Source organism: Musa acuminata, chromosome BXJ1-4 (assembly GCF_036884655.1).
Source record: "Musa acuminata AAA Group cultivar baxijiao chromosome BXJ1-4, Cavendish_Baxijiao_AAA, whole genome shotgun sequence".
Lineage (NCBI taxonomy): Eukaryota > Viridiplantae > Streptophyta > Magnoliopsida > Zingiberales > Musaceae > Musa > Musa acuminata.
Window position 1 is genome coordinate 9126914 of NC_088330.1, and position 26802 is coordinate 9153715.

The 26802-nt window shown below is 35.9% G+C and overlaps 2 protein-coding genes across 44 annotated transcripts in view; one reads left to right on the forward strand and one right to left on the reverse strand.

Moving 5' to 3' along the window:
- Positions 1-3406: 3406 nt before the first annotated feature.
- On the forward strand, positions 3407-7115 carry LOC135646172 (steroid 5-alpha-reductase DET2-like). Of its 2 annotated transcripts, none has more exons than XM_065165409.1 (2): positions 3407-3700; positions 5989-7115. In XM_065165409.1, the coding sequence occupies exon 2, from the start codon at positions 6026-6028 to the stop codon at positions 6824-6826; it is 801 nt and encodes a 266-aa protein (XP_065021481.1). In that variant the 5' UTR covers positions 3407-3700; positions 5989-6025; the 3' UTR covers positions 6827-7115. The 2 variants fall into 2 exon arrangements, with proteins under 2 accessions (XP_065021481.1, XP_065021489.1); XM_065165417.1 differs by lacking the exon at positions 3407-3700 and adding an exon at positions 3708-4529.
- A 676-nt stretch (positions 7116-7791) lies between these two features.
- Positions 7792-26802, reverse strand: part of LOC135646027 (bZIP transcription factor 1-D-like) — a 71077-nt gene continuing 52066 nt past the window's right edge. For 22 of the 42 annotated variants that reach the window (XM_065165183.1, XM_065165116.1, XM_065165120.1 and 19 more), the window contains 3 exons: positions 18883-19052; positions 18720-18774; positions 10412-10602 (listed from right to left, as the gene is read on the reverse strand). In XM_065165183.1, coding sequence (XP_065021255.1) covers positions 10576-10602; positions 18720-18774; positions 18883-19052 — 252 coding nt within the window. In that variant the 3' untranslated portion in view covers positions 10412-10575. The other 20 variants (XM_065165201.1, XM_065165253.1, XM_065165290.1 and 17 more) reach the window with 13 other exon arrangements.

Here is a 26802-nt window from a genome sequence, read left to right on the forward strand (position 1 = left end):
CAAACGAAAGATATGGGGTCTCCTATATTAATTTTCAGTGTTTGTTTCTGCTAGTGACTTATTCGTGGTCTTTTTTTTTCTTTAAACTAAAATCAAGATATTAGCAGAATCATAAATGACAAAATTGTACCTTTGGTTTTATATGATTTCAAGTTGTTTTATTTATTATTGGAATTTATAAAAATATTATCATCATATTTTATATATCATTGTATAGAAACTTGTTGATGGTCAAAAATAATTTTTTTAATTCATATGTCAAATTATATATATATATATATATATATATATAATTTGACTTATTTAATGTTCACATAAGATTTTATCATAATGGATGATTGATAATAGAATAGTATTACTAATATATAATCTTAAACTATAATGATATCTAAAATAGTATTGTAACCCATCATATTATTTTAGAAGTATATTTTAATTTAAGATTATCTAAATCTTTTAATACGAGTGTTATTATGAATATTATTTTATAAATATTTTTTAAAATTATTTTTAATATAATTTCATAAATTTCTTAGTTTAAATCATTGTGATAATTATAAAAGTAATATAATAATTTAAAATATAATTTAAAATATTTTTAAAATGATAAGATATTTATTATAATTTATATCTCATAAGGTCATTGATCATTTTGATAGCTACTCGTTAGATAAAATTTAAATAATCATAATAATGATTAAATATTAATCAATATAAAAAAAATTCGTATGCTAACTATAATCATGATAAAATATAAATCATATATTTTCTTTAAAAATAATATAATTTTATAATATATATATATAAATAATTACATAAAATATTTAAAAATAATAATTAAAATTTAAAAATCAAAGTAAGAAATTTTTGTTAATATGTCATATGAATAAATTATAAAAAATTTATAATTTATAGGTTTTAAAAATTCAGTATGGAACCTTAAATTAGACTAATAAATTTTATTTAATTGTAAGGTCCAAAATTAGACTACCTAAAAATAAGCTAGTAGATTTGGGCTAAATATCAGCCTCAATTAGGTCAGTTTAAATTAAAATTATATCAAAATAAAAAATAATCAAAATTTAACTTTTCTTAAATTCGATTGAAGATCAAATCTAAATTTAGTAAGTAGTTAAAATATAGTAAAAATTAAATTCAATCAAAATATTTGATTAAAATAAGTCAAATTAGTTAATTTCATAGTTGAAGGCATAAGTAAGAATATTTAATTTTTGAAGGATAAAATTATAATTTTATAGGGATATATTGAAAATATTTGATTTCTGAAGGGGAGAAATATCAAGGGCAAAATAATTTTTAATATGTGAAAACTCTTAATTTTTTTCTTAATTGTTGTAGTGCCTATGTGATACCTACGGTCATTGCGATGCATAGTTGTTCGTCGACTATGAGTCCCTTTCGATCATCCTCACGTGGTCAACCGATGACTTTTACGGTCACTATGGTGTGTGATTATCCTCATGCTGCTAATCGGTAGCCCCTACGATCATCGCGACATTTTACCATGCCCATGCACAACTGTTCTCATACGCCATCATCGATGGTCATTGCTAGAAACAGCACCACAAGCCACCATCGTGCCTCATCCCATAGCCCAAACACTACGACGCCATCAACATTAAAACCCATCACATGGAACAAGTGGCCTCTAGTGACTCCAACAATCTCGATCACAACCTACAACTATCGAGTACCACGGTGGTGACCCACTATGTAATCGTTATATAGATCAGCACCATGACACTCAGCCATCATATGTCGTCACACCTCTTCCGTGATAACCCATTGATGTTGCGCGCCACCCTCTACAACTCCTTGATAAGGGCCATTGCACCTTATTGTATCGACAACTATAGTAGCATCCCGCAACAGTTGTAGCGATCATAGCAAGCTATCGCCCTTCGTAGTGTCATTATCAATAATAAACTTCCACGATAACCCATTGATGCCCGAACATAATGACTTTGCCTCTTGTAAATCATTAGAGCAAAATCTCCATCACCCACGAGTAAGCGAATAGTTTGAGAAGAGAAGACTCAAATGGATCTTGTAAGTCTCATACAATCGAAATAGAAATAATAATTCGACATAATCAAAATAGATTTAATGCATAAATTGATAAAAAATAGATCTAATACACAAATAGATCTAGATATTTTAAAAATCTACATAATCTATATTTCAATCATATAGCTTTATACCAATTGTAAAAAATAAATTTATTATAAGAATATTTTATGTCAAAATTGAAATCAAGTATCATAGATTCAAGATTGAAGATATCTAGTTTTTAAACATGATATAAATAAAGTATCTTAAATATCGTGAAGCAACACCATGATTTATAGGCACCGTGAATTGGCATAGGACAGAAGTTAGATTTTTTTTTTTTTTTTTAAAGACTACTGTGATTGATAAAGTAGGGATTTATTAGGAGGTGAGAGAAGAGATTTTAATGATCATTCTTAAAAGGCCTTACTTATATATAGACAAACGAGAGCAAATGACCTATAAAAAGATAATTAGGAGTCCTTCCCATAAAGATTTATCTAATATAAAGTAGATTTTTTTTATTAACCGATGAAATTAATCAAAATCTAATAAATCTTAATCTCATATATTTTATTGATCCGAATATATCTTAACCAATTATTCAGTGTTATAAAATCTAAAAATAGACAGATCGAATGTCTTTATAAAAATATTATCTTTAAGTATCATTCTAATTTTATCGGATGTCTTCGTAAAAATAAAAATAAAAATTATTTTAAGCTCTCTAACTTTTGATAAATAGATTTGTTATATCATTACTATATCAATTACTAAACCAATATGAATTGACTATAGCCAAAATGATTCATCTCCCCTTTTTCAATAATTTCACTTTCCAAATAAAAGTTTCATTTAAGAAGGAACATCTAATTGAAAGCAAAATCCTTGGAGGCTTGTATTATGTCAAAACAGGATATCATCAATTGAAACCTAATATTCTAATAAAATTATTTACTAAAATTTAATTTTTAAATGGATCTATTAGCAATTAAGTAAACATAATTCAATTGAATTTAATACATTAAATATTAAGGACTAATATAAATTAGTGGATCAAGGCGATCAAAATTAGCAGACTCTTTTCTTGGACTTATAATTCAAATTCAAAACCTCAAATAAATCTGAAATTTGATATATAATCATAATCATTATCCCTTTATTTTGTTCATAATTAGAGTGATTAAGGATTCGAGTCACCAATATAATTTCTCCATTTGTGATCGTCCTCAGGTTCTCTAATGATATTATTGCATGTGACATTGACTCTCTCCACATTCGATATGATCATATCTTTTGAGATTTAGTGAGATCATCACATGCATTAAGTCTTTATATAACTCGTTTATTTTATGTTTCCTTACAAGAAGATTACAGGTGAACGAAGACAGCGTGGCCGGGCCCCATACATGTATGGCCCCACATCTGTGAATGAATCTGTCCCCCCTCATCCACTCTATGACGGAGACATCAGTGTCGAAGCGCACTCGACCCCTAATTCCGTCTCCGCCCGTCTCCTCGTTCGCCGGCTGCTTCCGGGTCGTCGCCACTTCCTCTCCGGCCTCTCTTCGCCCTTCCCCTCGTTCGCCGTCTGCTTCGGGGCCGTCGCCATTTCCTCTCCGGCCTATAGGTAACTCTCTCCCGCCGTCTCTCTCCTTTGCTTTCTGATGTATGTTTTCATGATTTATTGAGGGTTTTCATCTGGCTGGAGCCGAAAGCCCCTTTTTCGCTTGCTTGCTTTCTTCTTCTGCTTTTTGGGAGTGGCATCCGTCTTTGTTTTGGCGTGATCGAGCACGGAACCTATTTGCTTGAATGCATGCTTGAATGCATGCACGGAACCAACGCACTACGCACCTTGATCTCAGCAAGCCAAGCTCCAAGATTGTGGTAGGATGAACGGCTTCTTCTTTATCTGAGAGGAGCGAAGAAGGTGGCAGAGATGGAGAGAGACCACGACGAGACCGATCTTAAAAATCCAGATCTGGATCGTACGATCTTGCGATCCTACGGCCTGGATCGAAGTGGTTGTTGAACCAGATAGAAGCATGGGCTCGGGCTGACCAAACGGAGTCGCTGTCCCTCTTTCTCTTGGCTGACCAAATCTCTCTGCTTCTTCCCTTCTCCCTCCGATGGCCACCCTTCTCTATTCCACCAAACAGAGTTGCTGCCACGAGCTCCTCTCCTCTCTGTTTCTTACACAGTCCCGCCGCGACCATCCTCCCTTCTCTTCTCCTTTCCCGCCTCTGCTTATATCGTCCAACCGCAGGCCCTCCTATGCTTCTTTCGTCGAACATCACTACCCTCCTCTATTTCTTTGGTCGAGAGGCAATTTCCCCCTTTTTCGTCGAACAACACCCCTTCTCTCTCTCTCTCTCTCTCTCTCTCTCTCTCTCTCTGCTCTGCGCTCGTCCTCGGCTTGCTCCACCAAGAGAGCCGCGCCGTCACCGAGCTCTCCGCAGGTCCCTTCCTTCTCTCTGCATCTTCACACCCCCCACCCTTCTCTCACTTACCGACAGCTCCCTCCCCCAAGCTTTCCCCTCTTCTTCTTGTTAAGAAGGGTTATCTTTTGTTAATATTAATTTATGAATTGTTTAAAGGGCTGAATTTGACATTGCTGGTAGTTTGGGTTGTTTTGGATTGCCTCAGATGAATTATCGGCAAGAAGTGGACCTTGATAATCGTTGATTTTCTTGATGAAATTCTTGGAATTTTGATGTTAACATTCTTTTGTTTTGTCATTTTCATTGTTATATATGGACAATGGAGCACATTAATGTGTTATAGATGGTTAAATGAATTAAGTCGGTGGTTTAGTAGTGACATTTTGAATAGGAAACGTTATGAAACTTATGTATTGACTACTTTATATTCTAATAATTGTATTACTCCTTAATGATATTTTTCACCTATGTTTGTTTCGGCAAGCACTTAGCGGCCCGAGCATTTTGGAACTTTGGCACTTTTTGCGCCTACCACCTTTGACAACACTGGTTTGATCATGAATGAAAGTAAATATGCTTGGTGAAAATTATTCCTAGTATATATTTTTGCAAGTTTGTTTGTCGTACAATTCCTACAATCGAATATCGTTGTAATCTTGATACGTTAAAGGACTTGTAACTTTGTTGATGAAAAATATATTGGTGCACTTTTTGGGCATGCAAATGCTTTCTTGCTATTTTGCTTCTATGTAGATAAACAATATGCCTAGACAAAATTGATTTTGCAACCAATATGTTGTATTCTTTGAGGCACCTTTTTCCCTTGCATGACTTTATAATTTTATCAAACTAAGTTTAGCATTATGATGTCATGAATATGGACCTAAAAATAATGTGATGAGGTTCAAAGGTAGAATATGGTAAGAGCTGAAGTTCGATGAACTGCTTGGTAATTTCTTGAGTTTGTCCTTAAGGAAGCCACTGGTAGAGTAATGTTTTAATGAGCTTGATTGTCTGTTATGGTGTAAATAACATGTTAAAATTGTTTGGATCCAAATAATTGGATTGGTGGATTGTGCTGCTCTCAAACTCAGTTGGTGATGATTTGGTAAGATTAGGTTGGATATGCTTTTGGTTTGGTTTCATGCAACCAGAATTGAGTTAATTTTTATCTATATAGATAGATAGATAGATAGATAGATAGATATAGATATAGATATATGTTTTGAAACTTGCCACTAGAAACCAGATATTTTTTTTTTAATAGCTGGAATTGCATTCTGTTCCTATCTGCATTTGGCCTAACATACATTTGACTCTTGTTTCTTGTCTCTAAATGATTTTATGGTGGAACTCTTTCTTTTTCACTTGCTGCTTAACTTTAGTATACATGTAGCAAATGTGATCTTAGCCTTTGAGATTTACTGACATTTGTATTGCTTTTTCATGCATTTCTGCCTCTGTTGGTTCTTTGTAGGTGAAGAGATCCTTTTTAGTCCTAAGAAGAAGAAAGGATGGACCAATTTGACGATTCTAAACTCTTCTGGGCAGCTCTAGTGTCTCTGTATGTCATATGCCCGCTCACTATTGCATCCCTCCAGTTCCTAGTCGCGCCCTATGGGAGGCATGCCCAGCCTGGATGGGGGCCTCCTTTGCCTGCAGCACTCGCCTGGTTCCTTATGGAGAGCCCTACCCTCTGGCTCACGCTCATCCTCTACCCCCGTGGCCATTATTGCTCCCACCCTATTCCCCTCATTATCCTCACCCTCGATCTCCTCCACTACACAAACCGCACCGTCATCTACCCCCTCCGCCTCCACTTCTCCAAGTCGAAAAAAATGAAGCCTAAAGACTTTCCCCTCTACATTGCCCTCATCGCATTTGCCTTCAACCTCCTTAACGCCTACCTCCAGTCCCGCTCCATATCTCATTACACTGACTATCCCACCACCTTCTCTAATGGATGGTGGTGGATTTGCTTGCAGGTGGCAGCAGGGATGTTGCTGTTTTTTTGGGGCATGGCCGTGAACATATCTTCAGATTCGGTATTGCTGAGGTTGAAGTCAGAGGGAGGAGGATACAAGATACCCAGGGGAGGGTGGTTTGAGTTGGTGAGCTGCCCCAACTACATGGGTGAGATGATGGAGTGGCTCGGTTGGGCAATTATGGCGTGGTCGCCAGCATCCCTGGGCTTCTTCCTATACACCTGCTCCAATCTGGGGCCTCGAGCAAAGGCACACCTTCAGTGGTACCGGCAGAAGTTTGGGGATGAATACCCCAAGTCAAGGAAGGCATTCATACCCTTTGTCTATTGAGCTGCCTCTCAGTTTGATCTCTGCATCTTGAATATCAGGATTTATACAAGAAACATTTACCAGCCTTTTTAACTGAATGCTGACTGCAAATACTTGCCTAAACAATATCAGGGTTTAAATAAGAAACATTTAGAAGCCCCTTTTTTAGTCAATACTGACTGATGGTTCTTCATTGTCACCTCCATTCTGTTCTGATTAATAACTTATCATGTTTGTTTCACTGCAAATACTTGCCTAGTAGTGATTTAGCTTCTAATTTTGACATTGAAAATATTATGTTGCAGATCCATTGTTCCTATGCTTTTATTGGATTGCTGGATGTCAATTTATCGATTTCTTATATATATTGAAGACAAATTTGAACCATATTGTATAAAGAAAATGCATCCTGTAAATTCATAGATGTAGCCAGTTCAGTACTATGAATAAATACCCAGCCTAAATCTGCAAACTACCTGAACCATTATGATTCTTAACACACTTGGATTTACATTTATCAAGGAGTTATTGCTGTCATGTCACCAAAATGATATGCCACAACTTGAAACCTTTTGGATCTGCAAAGCTCTAACTACAGGTAAAGAACCAATTTCATTCTGATATCCAAACAACAATGGAAGATCAGAGCCTAAAAGCTGTGCAAGTGACATCTATTGTTGGGTGCAACTGGATTTGTTGCACTCATTCCACATTCTTATTTCATTTAAAGAACCTCTCAATTACTCTGTTAAATTTCAAATTTTCAATCTAAGTACCTTTGTGAATGTTGGTTGTCTGCCTTGGAGTTTGCTGGCTTTATTAATACAAGGGGTATACTTTTCATGGTGTTTGGATTCTTAATTTCCATTAGGGTTGAACTATGCTGTTAGTAATGAACCATCTAAGGCCTGATGTAGGTAGAGGATATAGCATCATGTAAATCTTCTATGGGTTATTTTTGTTGTATTTTATATATTGTTGATTCTCTTAAATCTTTTTGGTATCAGAGCATATCTTGTACAACTACACAATGAGCACCAATATACTGCTGTTTCCAAATGAATTAAACTGACATTTTCATGAAAATTTTTTGTAACTGCTTGTCTCTCAAAAGGGAAATGAGATTAAAGTAAGTAACTACTGTGGTAAATGGGAGATGATCACCAAAAGAGACTGAATGGAAGCAGTACATGAGACGTATTGTGTGGTGAACAAGAGATGCACCTGCTGCAGTCTTCACCAAGAGGGACTCAGGTTGGAAGTAGTACATGAGAACTACTGTGGGTGGTGGAAGAGAGATGCATCTGCTGCAGCCTGAGATTGCAAGTACATCGTAGCTACTGCATGGTGAAATGGAGAATTACTAAGGTTTATTTCAGCCGATTTATGATTTTTGTCATGAATCTCTTATGCCCTTATTTTTATATTTTTTAAAACGTGATATATAAATTTTTTCTGTCAAGTTTGAGTTATAGCTTTTTATAAAAAGACAGCTTTTTATAAAAAGACATGTATTATATTTACGACTTTTTCAGCTTTTAAAACATCTAATGTGACTGAATATATTAGTTTAGATTCAAACCACTTGATCTGCACAACATCCAGCTGGTCAGAAAGCAAGTTGAAGGTTGGACGCATACTATGTAGCCTCACACAAGGCTTCATATTGAGAACCACACAAGTGTGATAGGCTGCCAAAGGGAGGAGACTGGAGCTCCATTTTCCGGGTCCCACAAGCTAGGGACTTCAAGACAAGGAAAAAGGTCAGGATCCTTCCCTGAAACCCATAACTTCTTCCACCAAAGATCGGAGATTCATGGATTCTTTGTCAAGAGAATAACTGCTCTTGCATTTATTGATAAGTCGACTCGAAGCTTGACTATACTGCTCCAATAAAGTTGCAATTGTGGGTACCCCACCTGGCATGGCATGCAGATTATGCACACATGGTCCAATACTGGCACCTTGCGAATATTGAATCTTGGATTTTGACGATGAAACAAATTGATAGTGTTTGTAATTTAATGTGTGTTTAAGTGACAAGGACTAACGTCGATCAGAAAAGGCAAATTGATTAAAGCAAGAGGAATCAGACGATGGGCCGGAACAAACATGTCAGAAGATTGGACGTCGGGCTGGAGGAACGGTTGATGTATCGATAGAAGGCTTCGAGCTGTGAATTCGGGCATCGGGCCAAGAAGATCGGATATTGTGCCAAGAAGATCTGATGTTGCGAGAAGACAATGTGCCGATTGGGTAATACACCATCGAAGGAGAATATGAAGCGCCGAAGGATCGAACGAAGCGTCGGATGAACCAATGACATGCCGGACAACAAGGATTCGCTTGTAATCGATTATGTCTAGATCGAGTCAGTTTAGAGTCTAATTGAGTCGGTTTAGAATGTAATTAAGCCAACTCAATTAGGGGCCAACTGAGCCCAAAATATGATTGTTTTGGGCCAAGAAAAAGGCTCATTCAATGACCCAAGTATGGGCTATGTTGGGCCAAGTGAAAGGCCTAAACAGTGACCAAACAGGTGAAACCATCGTGACACAATCTCCGAGACTGTGTCAAGCGATGGTACCGCCCAATGGCAGGGTGTCAGGCGATGGTACCGCCCAGCACAGGCGGTGGTACCGCTAGGACTCGGGAAACCAGGGATGAGACTCTTTTAGGCTCGAAATTTGAATCCACTTGAGGCCTATAAATATCCCTCTCATCTCTGGTTAAAAAACACAAGAATTAAGAGTTAAAAAGAAAGAAAACACTACTGTAATCCTATGTGAACTCCTATCAAAAATCTAAGTGTTAGAATAGTTTGAGAGATGAGTAAGTGGGGGTGTAAGGGTTATCTCCTAAACCCGGTAAAAGGAGAAAGAGCTGTAAAATATGGTTGGTCTTCGCCTATTGAAGGAAGACCGTTAGTGGATACCGGTGGCTTCGACGGAAGACAAATCGGTAGAGTGAATGTAGGTCACGACGACCGAACCACTATAACTCGGTTTGCATTTAATTCTTGTAATTTACATTTACTACAAACTACCATTCTTTACTTGCTTTATATCCACTACACACTTCCGTATGCTTTCAAGTTAACATCTTTCCGATCGGTTTTATTGTACGAAGATTTTTAAACTAATGATTTTACCGCTGCACTAATTCACTCTCCCTTTTAATGCCGACTCGTTCCTAATAGCGAAGCTTCCCAGTTTAAAACCCAAAATTTATTGGGAGGTCATAAAGTCATAAGAAGTTCATCTTAGTTAGGAATGCAACCTAAAATAACTTTTATAAGCCCTCCATTAACATAAATTTTACAACACAAGAAATTTAAAGAAGTTTTGACAAGTATTATCGCTTAACAAGGATCTTACTTTGTGCATCAGTGTTCTGCAGGTATATTGGTTGGCATGTATCCATTGACGTACAAGCCAAAGACATTGCCAAGTTTGTGTTAACACGCTCAACATAGCATATGAAACAGACAATACCATGGTACACTGGTACATGGCAACCGGTAAAAATCGTTGAACAAACAAGTCCATTGGTGCTTCAGTAACAAGTTTTTAGGTAAAAAATAAAAGGGTTTGCTTGACTTTCCACTTAGGAATCTCATGAGCAGCATTATTGTGTCTCATAGTAAAGTTAACAAAATAAGAAGAGAGAAAATATCCAACCAATATCAATCGAATTCAAAATTTTAACACTTCCAAAGGTAGTCGGATGAGGACAATAGTCCAGTACTGTGTGTTTTATATCACCATGTCTCAGCAACATAAGAAAGAGCACCAACCCTACTTGCACATGGCAATAGTACATTATCAGTTCTCTCCATACTCAATTTGTTACCAGATAATATTGAACAAAACAAATATAAATATAGCAGATATGACATCAACACCATGCTCTCATTGCTAATTTCTTGGTAAGTGACATGGATCCTTTACCACTATTTAGATATCTTTGAAGACTGATTTGACACCAATGTTATGGAGATTGAAGTCTCTAGTATCAACTAGATAATTTTGAATCACTGCTAACAATGGATTCTACTATTCGTATTTTCTTACTTGATAATGCTATGGAAGCAAGATAAATTAACCAGGGAAAACAGTATAAATTTAATTATCTCAAACCCACATTCTGTGCAAAACGAGGATCAAACATTCTCTTGCACTCTTCATGTCAAAAATTCAAGTTCATGAGAACCCTTTAATTTGATGTAGATAGAGAAAATGCTAATCAACTTAGATCATATAATGGCTAATATGGCAGATTAATCATCTGATCTAGCAACGACGTGCCATACTAAATGACCTTTGAGCTCAGATCACTAATAATATTATCTCAACTTGATTGTACGTAGAACAGTCAAATTTAGTCCGGTAGAACTGAGTGTGAAGAAGGTTCAAAATTTGTTCATTTCATAGAAACAGAGATTTGTTCATATCATAGAAGCACGAACAAAAGCAAAAAAACATATACATCCCAACAAAGGATATCATAACCTGCAGGCTATACTTTGTCCAACCAGATCTAACACATAACGAAGTCAGCATCCTTTTCATTCAAGACACATGAAAAAGTCAAAAAAGAAATTTTTTTCTTGTGGCGTAAACCAATTGCCCAAAGCAAATCAACCATCCCCTACGAAAAAAGATCGAATCGCTACTGCTTTCTTTGTGCATAATCAGATTAAGAAATCGCATCTTTCGTTGAAGAAACCATTCACCCCAGTCAAATAAACCATACGCTAACAAGATAAAGAAAAAAGCATCGAGATCATCCGGCGACGAAGAAGCCGAATAGAGAACCCGGACACAGATTACGTACTATGATGGGACGAAAACTAGCATTGCTTGCGGAGGAATCCGCATCAGTGTTGGGGGTTTCCGGTTCCCGGATCTAGGGTTCCGTCAAGAGCTGCCTAAAGCCGTCGACGAGATTCCTGAACGGCCGTCCCTCTTCTCGAGTTTCTTCTCTACCGGACGAAGGAACCGATAAAAAGAAAAATTAAAGCTAAGCAGTACTTTTATTCTGTACTCATGAGCGTTACCGTTCTCACCATCACTTGCCGGTCCCGCGGGACCCACTTTTCTCTGCAATCATCAGTCGGGTGTTTTCGTGGGTAAGTTTCCGAACCGGAGTAAAGGATGATAATGTTCGAAAGGCTAAGGAAGCAGAAATAATTGAGCATCTAGTGACACGTGAAATTTCGACCAAACAATAGACCCGTAGAGAAAGTGGCGCGTCCATACCTCTACGGGCCCCACGTATAAGTGAGTTGTCATTGTGGGTAAACGTTGTTTGGGTGTCGATAGACACAAAAGAATATTTAGCTCGGCTAAAAGGTGGCCCCGACCGTCGGCTTATGGGTTGCCTCACACGCAGATCTCCCCAAGGTGGTGGGGGCCACCACGTAGTACGATCACTAATTGGCTATCATGCTCGTATTTTTTCCCTTTTTTTCATTTATATATATATATATATATATATATAGCTTAATTTATTGGCGCTAATTTCTTATTTTTATTTTTATTTTTTACAGTAGAAAAGAAGTAACTGAAACCAGTATTACAAATTTACAAGCTCGTTATAACAGTAATATCATCATCATCATACATCAGTTGGCTTAGCAATTGTCGCATATTCATCATTATTTTGAGAATTTAGATAAGGTTATTCCTATATGATTTCTTTTGTTCTTCCATGATTTGGATTATGATCTTTATTGTCAAATGATAATAAGTATTATCATAGTATATGGATATAATTCTTCTTAATTGCTAAAATTGCTCTTGAAATGTATAATAAATAACAAATTTTCTAATAAATTTGTGTACTTGTAAATAATCTCAACAAGTGCCTCCAAAATTGCTATTGGAGTGTGTTGTTTGGTATAGGATGTATGAAGTAATCTCTGCTTTAGAATCAGATGATGTTAATTTGCATCTATAGATCAAACAGTGGGAGATCTGACACTGTACATTAGTTACTTGTTGCTGGCTTTGAGTGCTCAGAAAACTACAAAGAGCTTATTTAAGATATATTATCTCCATCTCATACTTGCATACACTATTGTCCAACCTGCCAACTAGGGTTTCCGATATCAGGCAGCACACCAACATATATCATCACTTCAATGCATGCATGCATATTTCCATACGTGTCACACATGCGGTAATTTCCATACGTGTCACGTATGTGGTGACACACCTATACGTGACACACCTATACTTTGTGCTTTGAACACTTCGGATCAAGCAACGCCTGACACGGATCTGTGTGTGTCACGTCACCACATACGTGACACACATGCAGTAATTTCCATACGTGTCACGTTTGAAATATCTCCGGTTATAGGTTCTCCCTCGGGAGACGGTGGTCTTCAGATGTTTGGCTCCCTCATTTCTGAAGGTTGAGAAAGTAGGTAGGGGTGATCGGAGATCCCTTCTCTCCACCCGAGGAGAGGTGAAGATGATATCATCTTTCCTTCTTGGGTGGAGTGAAGGGAGCTTCGAACACGTGCACTCTCCCTATATCCTCACGATTCCTCATATATTTGTTCTAACAATTTTGGGCAACGGACCTATGGTAGTCATTGGCTGCACCGCTATGGTTCTAGTATGAATGAACATACTGACTCGTGGTATGCTGTTATGTACCATGGTACCAGAAGGGAGAAGAAAAGAAGTATAGAAGGAAGAGGAGGAGAGGAGGCAAAGAAGAAGAAGGGAGAAGGTGGCAGAAAAAACAGAGGAGTAGAGGAGGTGGTGGAGGAGGAGCCAACGGCGGCCAAGGAAAATGAGGAGATGTTAACCAAGGAAGATGAGGAGGAGACCACAACCAAGCAAGATGAAGAGGCTGCAGCCAAGGAAGATGAGGAGGTGCTCATGGCAGATAAGGTTGATGAGAGGAATACCACCAACACAGAAAACAAAGAAAACAGGCTTACTGCCTGGTCCAAACTCATTACCAGGACTGTGGGCCTGGAACAAGTGATAAGCACCATACCGCATGTGGACCACCGAAAATTAGGGAGTGTGCATTGTTGATTTATGCCTGGACAGATAAATATGACAATACATCCGGTCCGAACAAAATTGCATTACTTGGTATATGTCATTGTGTTATTTCTTCGCTTAAAGCAAGTATCTTCTTCTCCATTTTGATCAAAACTTAAATAAAGGATGAAATGACAAATTTTGTGTCCTAGAAAAAAAACCAATATGATATGACAACAATAAGTCATAATGCAAAAACTATTTGACTATTAGAAGTTGGATATATGGGTCTTATTCTGCCATTGAACTCAGTTGGGGGCAATATCGCTAGTCAAACTAAGAACAACAAAACATTTTATGGTTTTTAATAAAGTATACATAAGTATTCCTCTATCTTTGCTCATTATACTAATCAATCGTTAATTCATCTCATCCAAGCAATGCATCTATAATTTCTCTTCGAATATGATTCATCATCTTGAGTTAATTTTCGTCAATTTATCCTTGATTGGACCTACACCTAAATGTTCACAGATGTAAAATTTTCTACTCTTTTTCTATTAACTCCACACATCTAAACATTCTTATTTTTGCATTTGTAGATATAATCTCCTAAGATCTAACTTGAACCATGTAGCACAAATCCTGTTCCACCAATTACCTTTATCGAGGGTAGTATATCTAGTCAAACTAAGACATCAAATCATTTTTCATGGTTTTTAATAAAGTTTTCTTAGCTATTTCTACCTCTCACAAACTCACAACACTAATCATAATTATTTCACCTCCTCTAACTGTGTCTGTCCGTCTGCACCATTTTAAATATTTTTTCATCAATGTATCCCCAATTGAACCTATAATTAATTGTTTATAAATGTAAATGTTTATTATTCTATTCTAGTATTTTCACAACCATCTCAACATCCTCATCTTCCCATCACTAATTTTTGTACATGCAATTTACCAACTGCCCAACATTCCGAACCATAAATTACAGCTGCCTATGCACATTCAAATATCATAGAAGACAACAGACATGTGGCATGACACAACATTAATTTACCTCGTTCTCCATTCAAAATATCAACCAAAATAACACAGACAACAGAAAATATAACCAAAGATATGATGGAAAGTCCTTTTATGTTCTCCTAGTGTCACTTGAAGTCCTAAAATGCAGACTAACTTCTTATAGAAACCAAAAACTACTTCATGTCATAGTAGAAGCGCTTAGTGACTATGAGTAAGCAAATCAATTTATATTTTTTCATCAATGTATCCCCAATTGAACCTATAATTAATTGTTTATAAATGTAAATGTTTATTATTCTATTCTAGTATTTTCACAACCATCTCAACATCCTCATCTTCCCATCACTAATTTTTGTACATGCAATTTACCAACCGCCCAACATTCCGAACCATAAATTACAGCTGCCTATGCACATTCAAATATCATAGAAGACAACAGACATGTGGCATGACACAACATTAACTTACCTCGTTCTCCATTCAAAATATCAACCAAAATAACACAGACAACAGAAAATATAACCAAAGATATGATGGAAAGTCCTTTTATGTTCTCCTAGTGTCACTTGAAGTCCTAAAATGCAGACTAACTTCTTATAGAAACCAAAAACTACTTCATGTCATAGTAGAAGCGCTTAGTGACTATGAGTAAGCAAATCAATTTATATTTTTTCATCAATGTATCCCCAATTGAACCTATAATTAATTGTTTATAAATGTAAATGTTTATTATTCTATTCTAGTATTTTCACAACCATCTCAACATCCTCATCTTCCCATCACTAATTTTTGTACATGCAATTTACCAACTGCCCAACATTCCGAACCATAAATTACAGCTGCCTATGCACATTCAAATATCATAGAAGACAACAGACATGTGGCATGACACAACATTAACTTACCTCGTTCTCCATTCAAAATATCAACCAAAATAACACAGACAACAGAAAATATAACCAAAGATATGATGGAAAGTCCTTTTATGTTCTCCTAGTGTCACTTGAAGTCCTAAAATGCAGACTAACTTCTTATAGAAACCAAAAACTACTTCATGTCATAGTAGAAGCGCTTAGTGACTATGAGTAAGCAAATCAATTTATATTTTTTCATCAATGTATCCCCAATTGAACCTATAATTAATTGTTTATAAATGTAAATGTTTATTATTCTATTCTAGTATTTTCACAACCATCTCAACATCCTCATCTTCCCATCACTAATTTTTGTACATGCAATTTACCAACTGCCCAACATTCCGAACCATAAATTACAGCTGCCTATGCACATTCAAATATCATAGAAGACAACAGACATGTGGCATGACACAACATTAACTTACCTCGTTCTCCATTCAAAATATCAACCAAAATAACACAGACAACAGAAAATATAACCAAAGATATGATGGAAAGTCCTTTTATGTTCTCCTAGTGTCACTTGAAGTCCTAAAATGCAGACTAACTTCTTATAGAAACCAAAAACTACTTCATGTCATAGTAGAAGCGCTTAGTGACTATGAGTAAGCAAATCAATTTATATTTTTTCATCAATGTATCCCCAATTGAACCTATAATTAATTGTTTATAAATGTAAATGTTTATTATTCTATTCTAGTATTTTCACAACCATCTCAACATCCTCATCTTCCCATCACTAATTTTTGTACATGCAATTTACCAACTGCCCAACATTCCGAACCATAAATTACAGCTGCCTATGCACATTCAAATATCATAGAAGACAACAGACATGTGGCATGACACAACATTAACTTACCTCGTTCTCCATTCAAAATATCAACCAAAATAACACAGACAACAGAAAATATAACCAAAGATATGATGGAAAGTCCTTTTATGTTCTCCTAGTGTCACTTGAAGTCCTAAAATGCAGACTAACTTCTTATAGAAACCAAAAACTACTTCATGTCATAGTAGAAGCGCTTAGTGACTATGAGTAAGCAAATCAATTTATATTTTTTCATCAATGTATCCCCAATTGAACCTATAATTAATTGTTTATAAATGTAAATGTTTATTATTCTATTCTAGTATTTTCACAACCATCTCAACATCCTCATCTTCCCATCACTAATTTTTGTACATGCAATTTACCAACTGCCCAACATTCCGAACCATAAATTACAGCTGCCTATGCACATTCAAATATCATAGAAGACAACAGACATGTGGCATGACACAACATTAACTTACCTCGTTCTCCATTCAAAATATCAACCAAAATAACACAGACAACAGAAAATATAACCAAAGATATGATGGAAAGTCCTTTTATGTTCTCCTAGTGTCACTTGAAGTCCTAAAATGCAGACTAACTTCTTATAGAAACCAAAAACTACTTCATGTCATAGTAGAAGCGCTTAGTGACTATGAGTAAGCAAATCAATTTATATTTTTTCATCAATGTATCCCCAATTGAACCTATAATTAATTGTTTATAAATGTAAATGTTTATTATTCTATTCTAGTATTTTCACAACCATCTCAACATCCTCATCTTCCCATCACTAATTTTTGTACATGCAATTTACCAACTGCCCAACATTCCGAACCATAAATTACAGCTGCCTATGCACATTCAAATATCATAGAAGACAACAGACATGTGGCATGACACAACATTAACTTACCTCGTTCTCCATTCAAAATATCAACCAAAATAACACAGACAACAGAAAATATAACCAAAGATATGATGGAAAGTCCTTTTATGTTCTCCTAGTGTCACTTGAAGTCCTAAAATGCAGACTAACTTCTTATAGAAACCAAAAACTACTTCATGTCATAGTAGAAGCGCTTAGTGACTATGAGTAAGCAAATCAATTTATATTTTTTCATCAATGTATCCCCAATTGAACCTATAATTAATTGTTTATAAATGTAAATGTTTATTATTCTATTCTAGTATTTTCACAACCATCTCAACATCCTCATCTTCCCATCACTAATTTTTGTACATGCAATTTACCAACTGCCCAACATTCCGAACCATAAATTACAGCTGCCTATGCACATTCAAATATCATAGAAGACAACAGACATGTGGCATGACACAACATTAACTTACCTCGTTCTCCATTCAAAATATCAACCAAAATAACACAGACAACAGAAAATATAACCAAAGATATGATGGAAAGTCCTTTTATGTTCTCCTAGTGTCACTTGAAGTCCTAAAATGCAGACTAACTTCTTATAGAAACCAAAAACTACTTCATGTCATAGTAGAAGCGCTTAGTGACTATGAGTAAGCAAATCAATTTATATTTTTTCATCAATGTATCCCCAATTGAACCTATAATTAATTGTTTATAAATGTAAATGTTTATTATTCTATTCTAGTATTTTCACAACCATCTCAACATCCTCATCTTCCCATCACTAATTTTTGTACATGCAATTTACCAACTGCCCAACATTCCGAACCATAAATTACAGCTGCCTATGCACATTCAAATATCATAGAAGACAACAGACATGTGGCATGACACAACATTAACTTACCTCGTTCTCCATTCAAAATATCAACCAAAATAACACAGACAACAGAAAATATAACCAAAGATATGATGGAAAGTCCTTTTATGTTCTCCTAGTGTCACTTGAAGTCCTAAAATGCAGACTAACTTCTTATAGAAACCAAAAACTACTTCATGTCATAGTAGAAGCGCTTAGTGACTATGAGTAAGCAAATCAATTTAGGCACGATAGGGAAGAATGAGAAGATACAATGAGGCATTTGCAAAAAGGGTAAAAAATGACATCCATAGCACCAAGAGATTCCTATTACCGTGATATTAGATGACAACTAAAGAAAGAAAGCCCACAAAAGGAAAGGAAAGAGATGCTCACGTTCTGAGAATTGGCATCACTCCCTTCACTTGAACTCTCACTTCCACTTTCACCACTACAAAAAATCAGTTCTTTTAGAAAAGGGATGACATATATTTTGCAAACAGTGTCGTCCTAAATGTAGTAAATAAAATGATGACAATCAAACCTATTTTTGATATACCTCTGAGAGAAGGCTCCATTGGCTGGTTGCCCTGATAATTTACCTGGCTCGCTGTTGTTCTTCCCTGTAATCATATTTAAACTACCTAAACTTCCTTTGGATCTTTTCAGGGGACTTCTTTCCTTACCTACAGATGACTTACCATCAATGTCCACTCCAGGAGCAGTTCCCTAGAGATATAATACATCATAATCAGTTTGATTATTTCAAATATATAATAAGGTTTGTTTGGAAGGCTTCGGCCGCGCGCAAGCTATGAAGTGGAGCTCAGTGTTCTGCAGGTATATTGGTTGGCATGTATCCATTGACGTACAAGCCAAAGACATTGCCAAGTTTGTGTTAACACGCTCAACATAGCATATGAAACAGACAATACCATGGTACACTGGTACATGGCAACCGGTAAAAATCGTTGAACAAACAAGTCCATTGGTGCTTCAGTAACAAGTTTTTAGGTAAAAAATAAAAGGGTTTGTTTGACTTTCCACTTAGGAATCTCATGAGCAGCATTATTGTGTCTCATAGTAAAGTTAACAAAATAAGAAGAGAGAAAATATCCAACCAATATCAATCGAATTCAAAATTTTAACACTTGCAAAGGTAGTCGGATGAGGACAATAGTCCAGTACTGTGTGTTTTATCACCATGTCTCAGCAACATAAGAAAGAGCACCAACCCTACTTGCACATGGCAATAGTACATTATCAGTTCTCTCCATACTCGATTTGTTACCAGATAATATTGAACAAAACAAATATAAATATAGCAGATATGACATCAACACCATGCTCTCATTGCTAATTTCTTGGTAAGTGACATGGATCCTTTACCACTATTTAGATATCTTTGAAGACTGATTTGACACCAATGTTATGGAGATTGAAGTCTCTAGTATCAACTAGATAATTTTGAATCACTGCTAACAATGGATTCTACTATTCGTATTTTCTTACTTGATAATGCTATGGAAGCAAGATAAATTAACCAGGGAAAACAGTATAAATTTAATTATCTCAAACCCACATTCTGTGCAAAACGAGGATCAAACATTCTCTTGCACTCTTCATGTCAAAAATTCAAGTTCATGAGAACCCTTTAATTTGATGTAGATAGAGAAAATGCTAATCAACTTAGATCATATAATGGCTAATATGGCAGATTAATCATCTGATCTAGCAACGACGTGCCATACTAAATGACCTTTGAGCTCAGATCACTAATAATATTATCTCAACTTGATTGTACGTAGAACAGTCAAATTTAGTCCGGTAGAACTGAGTGTGAAGAAGGTTCAAAATTTGTTCATTTCATAGAAACAGAGATTTGTTCATATCATAGAAGCACGAACAAAAGCAAAAAAACATATACATCCCAACAAAGGATATCATAACCTGCAGGCTATACTTTGTCCAACCAGATCTAACACATAACGAAGTCAGCATCCTTTTCATTCAAGACACATGAAAAAGTCAAAAAAGAAATTTTTTTCTTGTGGCGTAAACCAATTGCCCAAAGCAAATCAACCATCCCCTACGAAAAAAGATCGAATCGCTACTGCTTTCTTTGTGCATAATCAGATTAAGAAATCGCATCTTTCGTTGAAGAAACCATTCACCCCAGTCAAATAAACCATACGCTAACAAGATAAAGAAAAAAGCATCGAGATCATCCGGCGACGAAGAAGCCGAATAGAGAACCCGGACACAGATTACGTACTATGATGGGACGAAAACTAGCATTGCTTGCGGAGGAATCCGCATCAGTGTTGGGGGTTTCCGGTTCCCGGATCTAGGGTTCCGTCAAGAGCTGCCTAAAGCCGTCGACGAGATTCCTGAACGGCCGTCCCTCTTCTCGAGTTTCTTCTCTACCGGACGAAGGAACCGATAAAAAGAAAAATTAAAGCTAAGCAGTACTTTTATTCTGTACTCATGAGCGTTACCGTTCTCACCATCACTTGCCGGTCCCGCGGGACCCACTTTTCTCTGCAATCATCAGTCGGGTGTTTTCGTGGGTAAGTTTCCGAACCGGAGTAAAGGATGATAATGTTCGAAAGGCTAAGGAAGCAGAAATAATTGAGCATCTAGTGACACGTGAAATTTCGACCAAACAATAGACCCGTAGAGAAAGTGGCGCGTCCATACCTCTACGGGCCCCACGTATAAGTGAGTTGTCATTGTGGGTAAACGTTGTTTGGGTGTCGATAGACACAAAAGAATATTTAGCTCGGCTAAAAGGTGGCCCCGACCGTCGGCTTATGGGTTGCCTCACACGCAGATCTCCCCAAGGTGGTGGGGGCCACCACGTAGTACGATCACTAATTGGCTATCATGCTCGTATTTTTTCCCTTTTTTTCATTTATATATATATATATATATATATATATAGCTTAATTTATTGGCGCTAATTTCTTATTTTTATTTTTATTTTTTACAGTAGAAAAGAAGTAACTGAAACCAGTATTACAAATTTACAAGCTCGTTATAACAGTAATATCATCATCATCATACATCAGTTGGCTTAGCAATTGTCGCATATTCATCATTATTTTGAGAATTTAGATAAGGTTATTCCTATATGATTTCTTTTGTTCTTCCATGATTTGGATTATGATCTTTATTGTCAAATGATAATAAGTATTATCATAGTATATGGATATAATTCTTCTTAATTGCTAAAATTGCTCTTGAAATGTATAATAAATAACAAATTTTCTAATAAATTTGTGTACTTGTAAATAATCTCAACAAGTGCCTCCAAAATTGCTATTGGAGTGTGTTGTTTGGTATAGGATGTATGAAGTAATCTCTGCTTTAGAATCAGATGATGTTAATTTGCATCTATAGATCAAACAGTGGGAGATCTGACACTGTACATTAGTTACTTGTTGCTGGCTTTGAGTGCTCAGAAAACTACAAAGAGCTTATTTAAGATATATTATCTCCATCTCATACTTGCATACACTATTGTCCAACCTGCCAACTAGGGTTTCCGATATCAGGCAGCACACCAACATATATCATCACTTCAATGCATGCATGCATATTTCCATACGTGTCACACATGCGGTAATTTCCATACGTGTCACGTATGTGGTGACACACCTATACGTGACACACCTATACTTTGTGCTTTGAACACTTCGGATCAAGCAACGCCTGACACGGATCTGTGTGTGTCACGTCACCACATACGTGACACACATGCAGTAATTTCCATACGTGTCACGTTTGAAATATCTCCGGTTATAGGTTCTCCCTCGGGAGACGGTGGTCTTCAGATGTTTGGCTCCCTCATTTCTGAAGGTTGAGAAAGTAGGTAGGGGTGATCGGAGATCCCTTCTCTCCACCCGAGGAGAGGTGAAGATGATATCATCTTTCCTTCTTGGGTGGAGTGAAGGGAGCTTCGAACACGTGCACTCTCCCTATATCCTCACGATTCCTCATATATTTGTTCTAACAATTTTGGGCAACGGACCTATGGTAGTCATTGGCTGCACCGCTATGGTTCTAGTATGAATGAACATACTGACTCGTGGTATGCTGTTATGTACCATGGTACCAGAAGGGAGAAGAAAAGAAGTATAGAAGGAAGAGGAGGAGAGGAGGCAAAGAAGAAGAAGGGAGAAGGTGGCAGAAAAAACAGAGGAGTAGAGGAGGTGGTGGAGGAGGAGCCAACGGCGGCCAAGGAAAATGAGGAGATGTTAACCAAGGAAGATGAGGAGGAGACCACAACCAAGCAAGATGAAGAGGCTGCAGCCAAGGAAGATGAGGAGGTGCTCATGGCAGATAAGGTTGATGAGAGGAATACCACCAACACAGAAAACAAAGAAAACAGGCTTACTGCCTGGTCCAAACTCATTACCAGGACTGTGGGCCTGGAACAAGTGATAAGCACCATACCGCATGTGGACCACCGAAAATTAGGGAGTGTGCATTGTTGATTTATGCCTGGACAGATAAATATGACAATACATCCGGTCCGAACAAAATTGCATTACTTGGTATATGTCATTGTGTTATTTCTTCGCTTAAAGCAAGTATCTTCTTCTCCATTTTGATCAAAACTTAAATAAAGGATGAAATGACAAATTTTGTGTCCTAGAAAAAAAACCAATATGATATGACAACAATAAGTCATAATGCAAAAACTATTTGACTATTAGAAGTTGGATATATGGGTCTTATTCTGCCATTGAACTCAGTTGGGGGCAATATCGCTAGTCAAACTAAGAACAACAAAACATTTTATGGTTTTTAATAAAGTATACATAAGTATTCCTCTATCTTTGCTCATTATACTAATCAATCGTTAATTCATCTCATCCAAGCAATGCATCTATAATTTCTCTTCGAATATGATTCATCATCTTGAGTTAATTTTCGTCAATTTATCCTTGATTGGACCTACACCTAAATGTTCACAGATGTAAAATTTTCTACTCTTTTTCTATTAACTCCACACATCTAAACATTCTTATTTTTGCATTTGTAGATATAATCTCCTAAGATCTAACTTGAACCATGTAGCACAAATCCTGTTCCACCAATTACCTTTATCGAGGGTAGTATATCTAGTCAAACTAAGACATCAAATCATTTTTCATGGTTTTTAATAAAGTTTTCTTAGCTATTTCTACCTCTCACAAACTCACAACACTAATCATAATTATTTCACCTCCTCTAACTGTGTCTGTCCGTCTGCACCATTTTAAATATTTTTTCATCAATGTATCCCCAATTGAACCTATAATTAATTGTTTATAAATGTAAATGTTTATTATTCTATTCTAGTATTTTCACAACCATCTCAACATCCTCATCTTCCCATCACTAATTTTTGTACATGCAATTTACCAACTGCCCAACATTCCGAACCATAAATTACAGCTGCCTATGCACATTCAAATATCATAGAAGACAACAGACATGTGGCATGACACAACATTAATTTACCTCGTTCTCCATTCAAAATATCAACCAAAATAACACAGACAACAGAAAATATAACCAAAGATATGATGGAAAGTCCTTTTATGTTCTCCTAGTGTCACTTGAAGTCCTAAAATGCAGACTAACTTCTTATAGAAACCAAAAACTACTTCATGTCATAGTAGAAGCGCTTAGTGACTATGAGTAAGCAAATCAATTTATATTTTTTCATCAATGTATCCCCAATTGAACCTATAATTAATTGTTTATAAATGTAAATGTTTATTATTCTATTCTAGTATTTTCACAACCATCTCAACATCCTCATCTTCCCATCACTAATTTTTGTACATGCAATTTACCAACTGCCCAACATTCCGAACCATAAATTACAGCTGCCTATGCACATTCAAATATCATAGAAGACAACAGACATGTGGCATGACACAACATTAACTTACCTCGTTCTCCATTCAAAATATCAACCAAAATAACACAGACAACAGAAAATATAACCAAAGATATGATGGAAAGTCCTTTTATGTTCTCCTAGTGTCACTTGAAGTCCTAAAATGCAGACTAACTTCTTATAGAAACCAAAAACTACTTCATGTCATAGTAGAAGCGCTTAGTGACTATGAGTAAGCAAATCAATTTATATTTTTTCATCAATGTATCCCCAATTGAACCTATAATTAATTGTTTATAAATGTAAATGTTTATTATTCTATTCTAGTATTTTCACAACCATCTCAACATCCTCATCTTCCCATCACTAATTTTTGTACATGCAATTTACCAACTGCCCAACATTCCGAACCATAAATTACAGCTGCCTATGCACATTCAAATATCATAGAAGACAACAGACATGTGGCATGACACAACATTAACTTACCTCGTTCTCCATTCAAAATATCAACCAAAATAACACAGACAACAGAAAATATAACCAAAGATATGATGGAAAGTCCTTTTATGTTCTCCTAGTGTCACTTGAAGTCCTAAAATGCAGACTAACTTCTTATAGAAACCAAAAACTACTTCATGTCATAGTAGAAGCGCTTAGTGACTATGAGTAAGCAAATCAATTTATATTTTTTCATCAATGTATCCCCAATTGAACCTATAATTAATTGTTTATAAATGTAAATGTTTATTATTCTATTCTAGTATTTTCACAACCATCTCAACATCCTCATCTTCCCATCACTAATTTTTGTACATGCAATTTACCAACTGCCCAACATTCCGAACCATAAATTACAGCTGCCTATGCACATTCAAATATCATAGAAGACAACAGACATGTGGCATGACACAACATTAACTTACCTCGTTCTCCATTCAAAATATCAACCAAAATAACAAAGACAACAGAAAATATAACCAAAGATATGATGGAAAGTCCTTTTATGTTCTCCTAGTGTCACTTGAAGTCCTAAAATGCAGACTAACTTCTTATAGAAACCAAAAACTACTTCATGTCATAGTAGAAGCGCTTAGTGACTATGAGTAAGCAAATCAATTTATATTTTTTCATCAATGTATCCCCAATTGAACCTATAATTAATTGTTTATAAATGTAAATGTTTATTATTCTATTCTAGTATTTTCACAACCATCTCAACATCCTCATCTTCCCATCACTAATTTTTGTACATGCAATTTACCAACTGCCCAACATTCCGAACCATAAATTACAGCTGCCTATGCACATTCAAATATCATAGAAGACAACAGACATGTGGCATGACACAACATTAACTTACCTCGTTCTCCATTCAAAATATCAACCAAAATAACACAGACAACAGAAAATATAACCAAAGATATGATGGAAAGTCCTTTTATGTTCTCCTAGTGTCACTTGAAGTCCTAAAATGCAGACTAACTTCTTATAGAAACCAAAAACTACTTCATGTCATAGTAGAAGCGCTTAGTGACTATGAGTAAGCAAATCAATTTATATTTTTTCATCAATGTATCCTCAATTGAACCTATAATTAATTGTTTATAAATGTAAATGTTTATTATTCTATTCTAGTATTTTCACAACCATCTCAACATCCTCATCTTCCCATCACTAATTTTTGTACATGCAATTTACCAACTGCCCAACATTCCGAACCATAAATTACAGCTGCCTATGCACATTCAAATATCATAGAAGACAACAGACATGTGGCATGACACAACATTAACTTACCTCGTTCTCCATTCAAAATATCAACCAAAATAACACAGACAACAGAAAATATAACCAAAGATATGATGGAAAGTCCTTTTATGTTCTCCTAGTGTCACTTGAAGTCCTAAAATGCAGACTAACTTCTTATAGAAACCAAAAACTACTTCATGTCATAGTAGAAGCGCTTAGTGACTATGAGTAAGCAAATCAATTTATATTTTTTCATCAATGTATCCCCAATTGAACCTATAATTAATTGTTTATAAATGTAAATGTTTATTATTCTATTCTAGTATTTTCACAACCATCTCAACATCCTCATCTTCCCATCACTAATTTTTGTACATGCAATTTACCAACTGCCCAACATTCCGAACCATAAATTACAGCTGCCTATGCACATTCAAATATCATAGAAGACAACAGACATGTGGCATGACACAACATTAACTTACCTCGTTCTCCATTCAAAATATCAACCAAAATAACACAGACAACAGAAAATATAACCAAAGATATGATGGAAAGTCCTTTTATGTTCTCCTAGTGTCACTTGAAGTCCTAAAATGCAGACTAACTTCTTATAGAAACCAAAAACTACTTCATGTCATAGTAGAAGCGCTTAGTGACTATGAGTAAGCAAATCAATTTATATTTTTTCATCAATGTATCCCCAATTGAACCTATAATTAATTGTTTATAAATGTAAATGTTTATTATTCTATTCTAGTATTTTCACAACCATCTCAACATCCTCATCTTCCCATCACTAATTTTTGTACATGCAATTTACCAACTGCC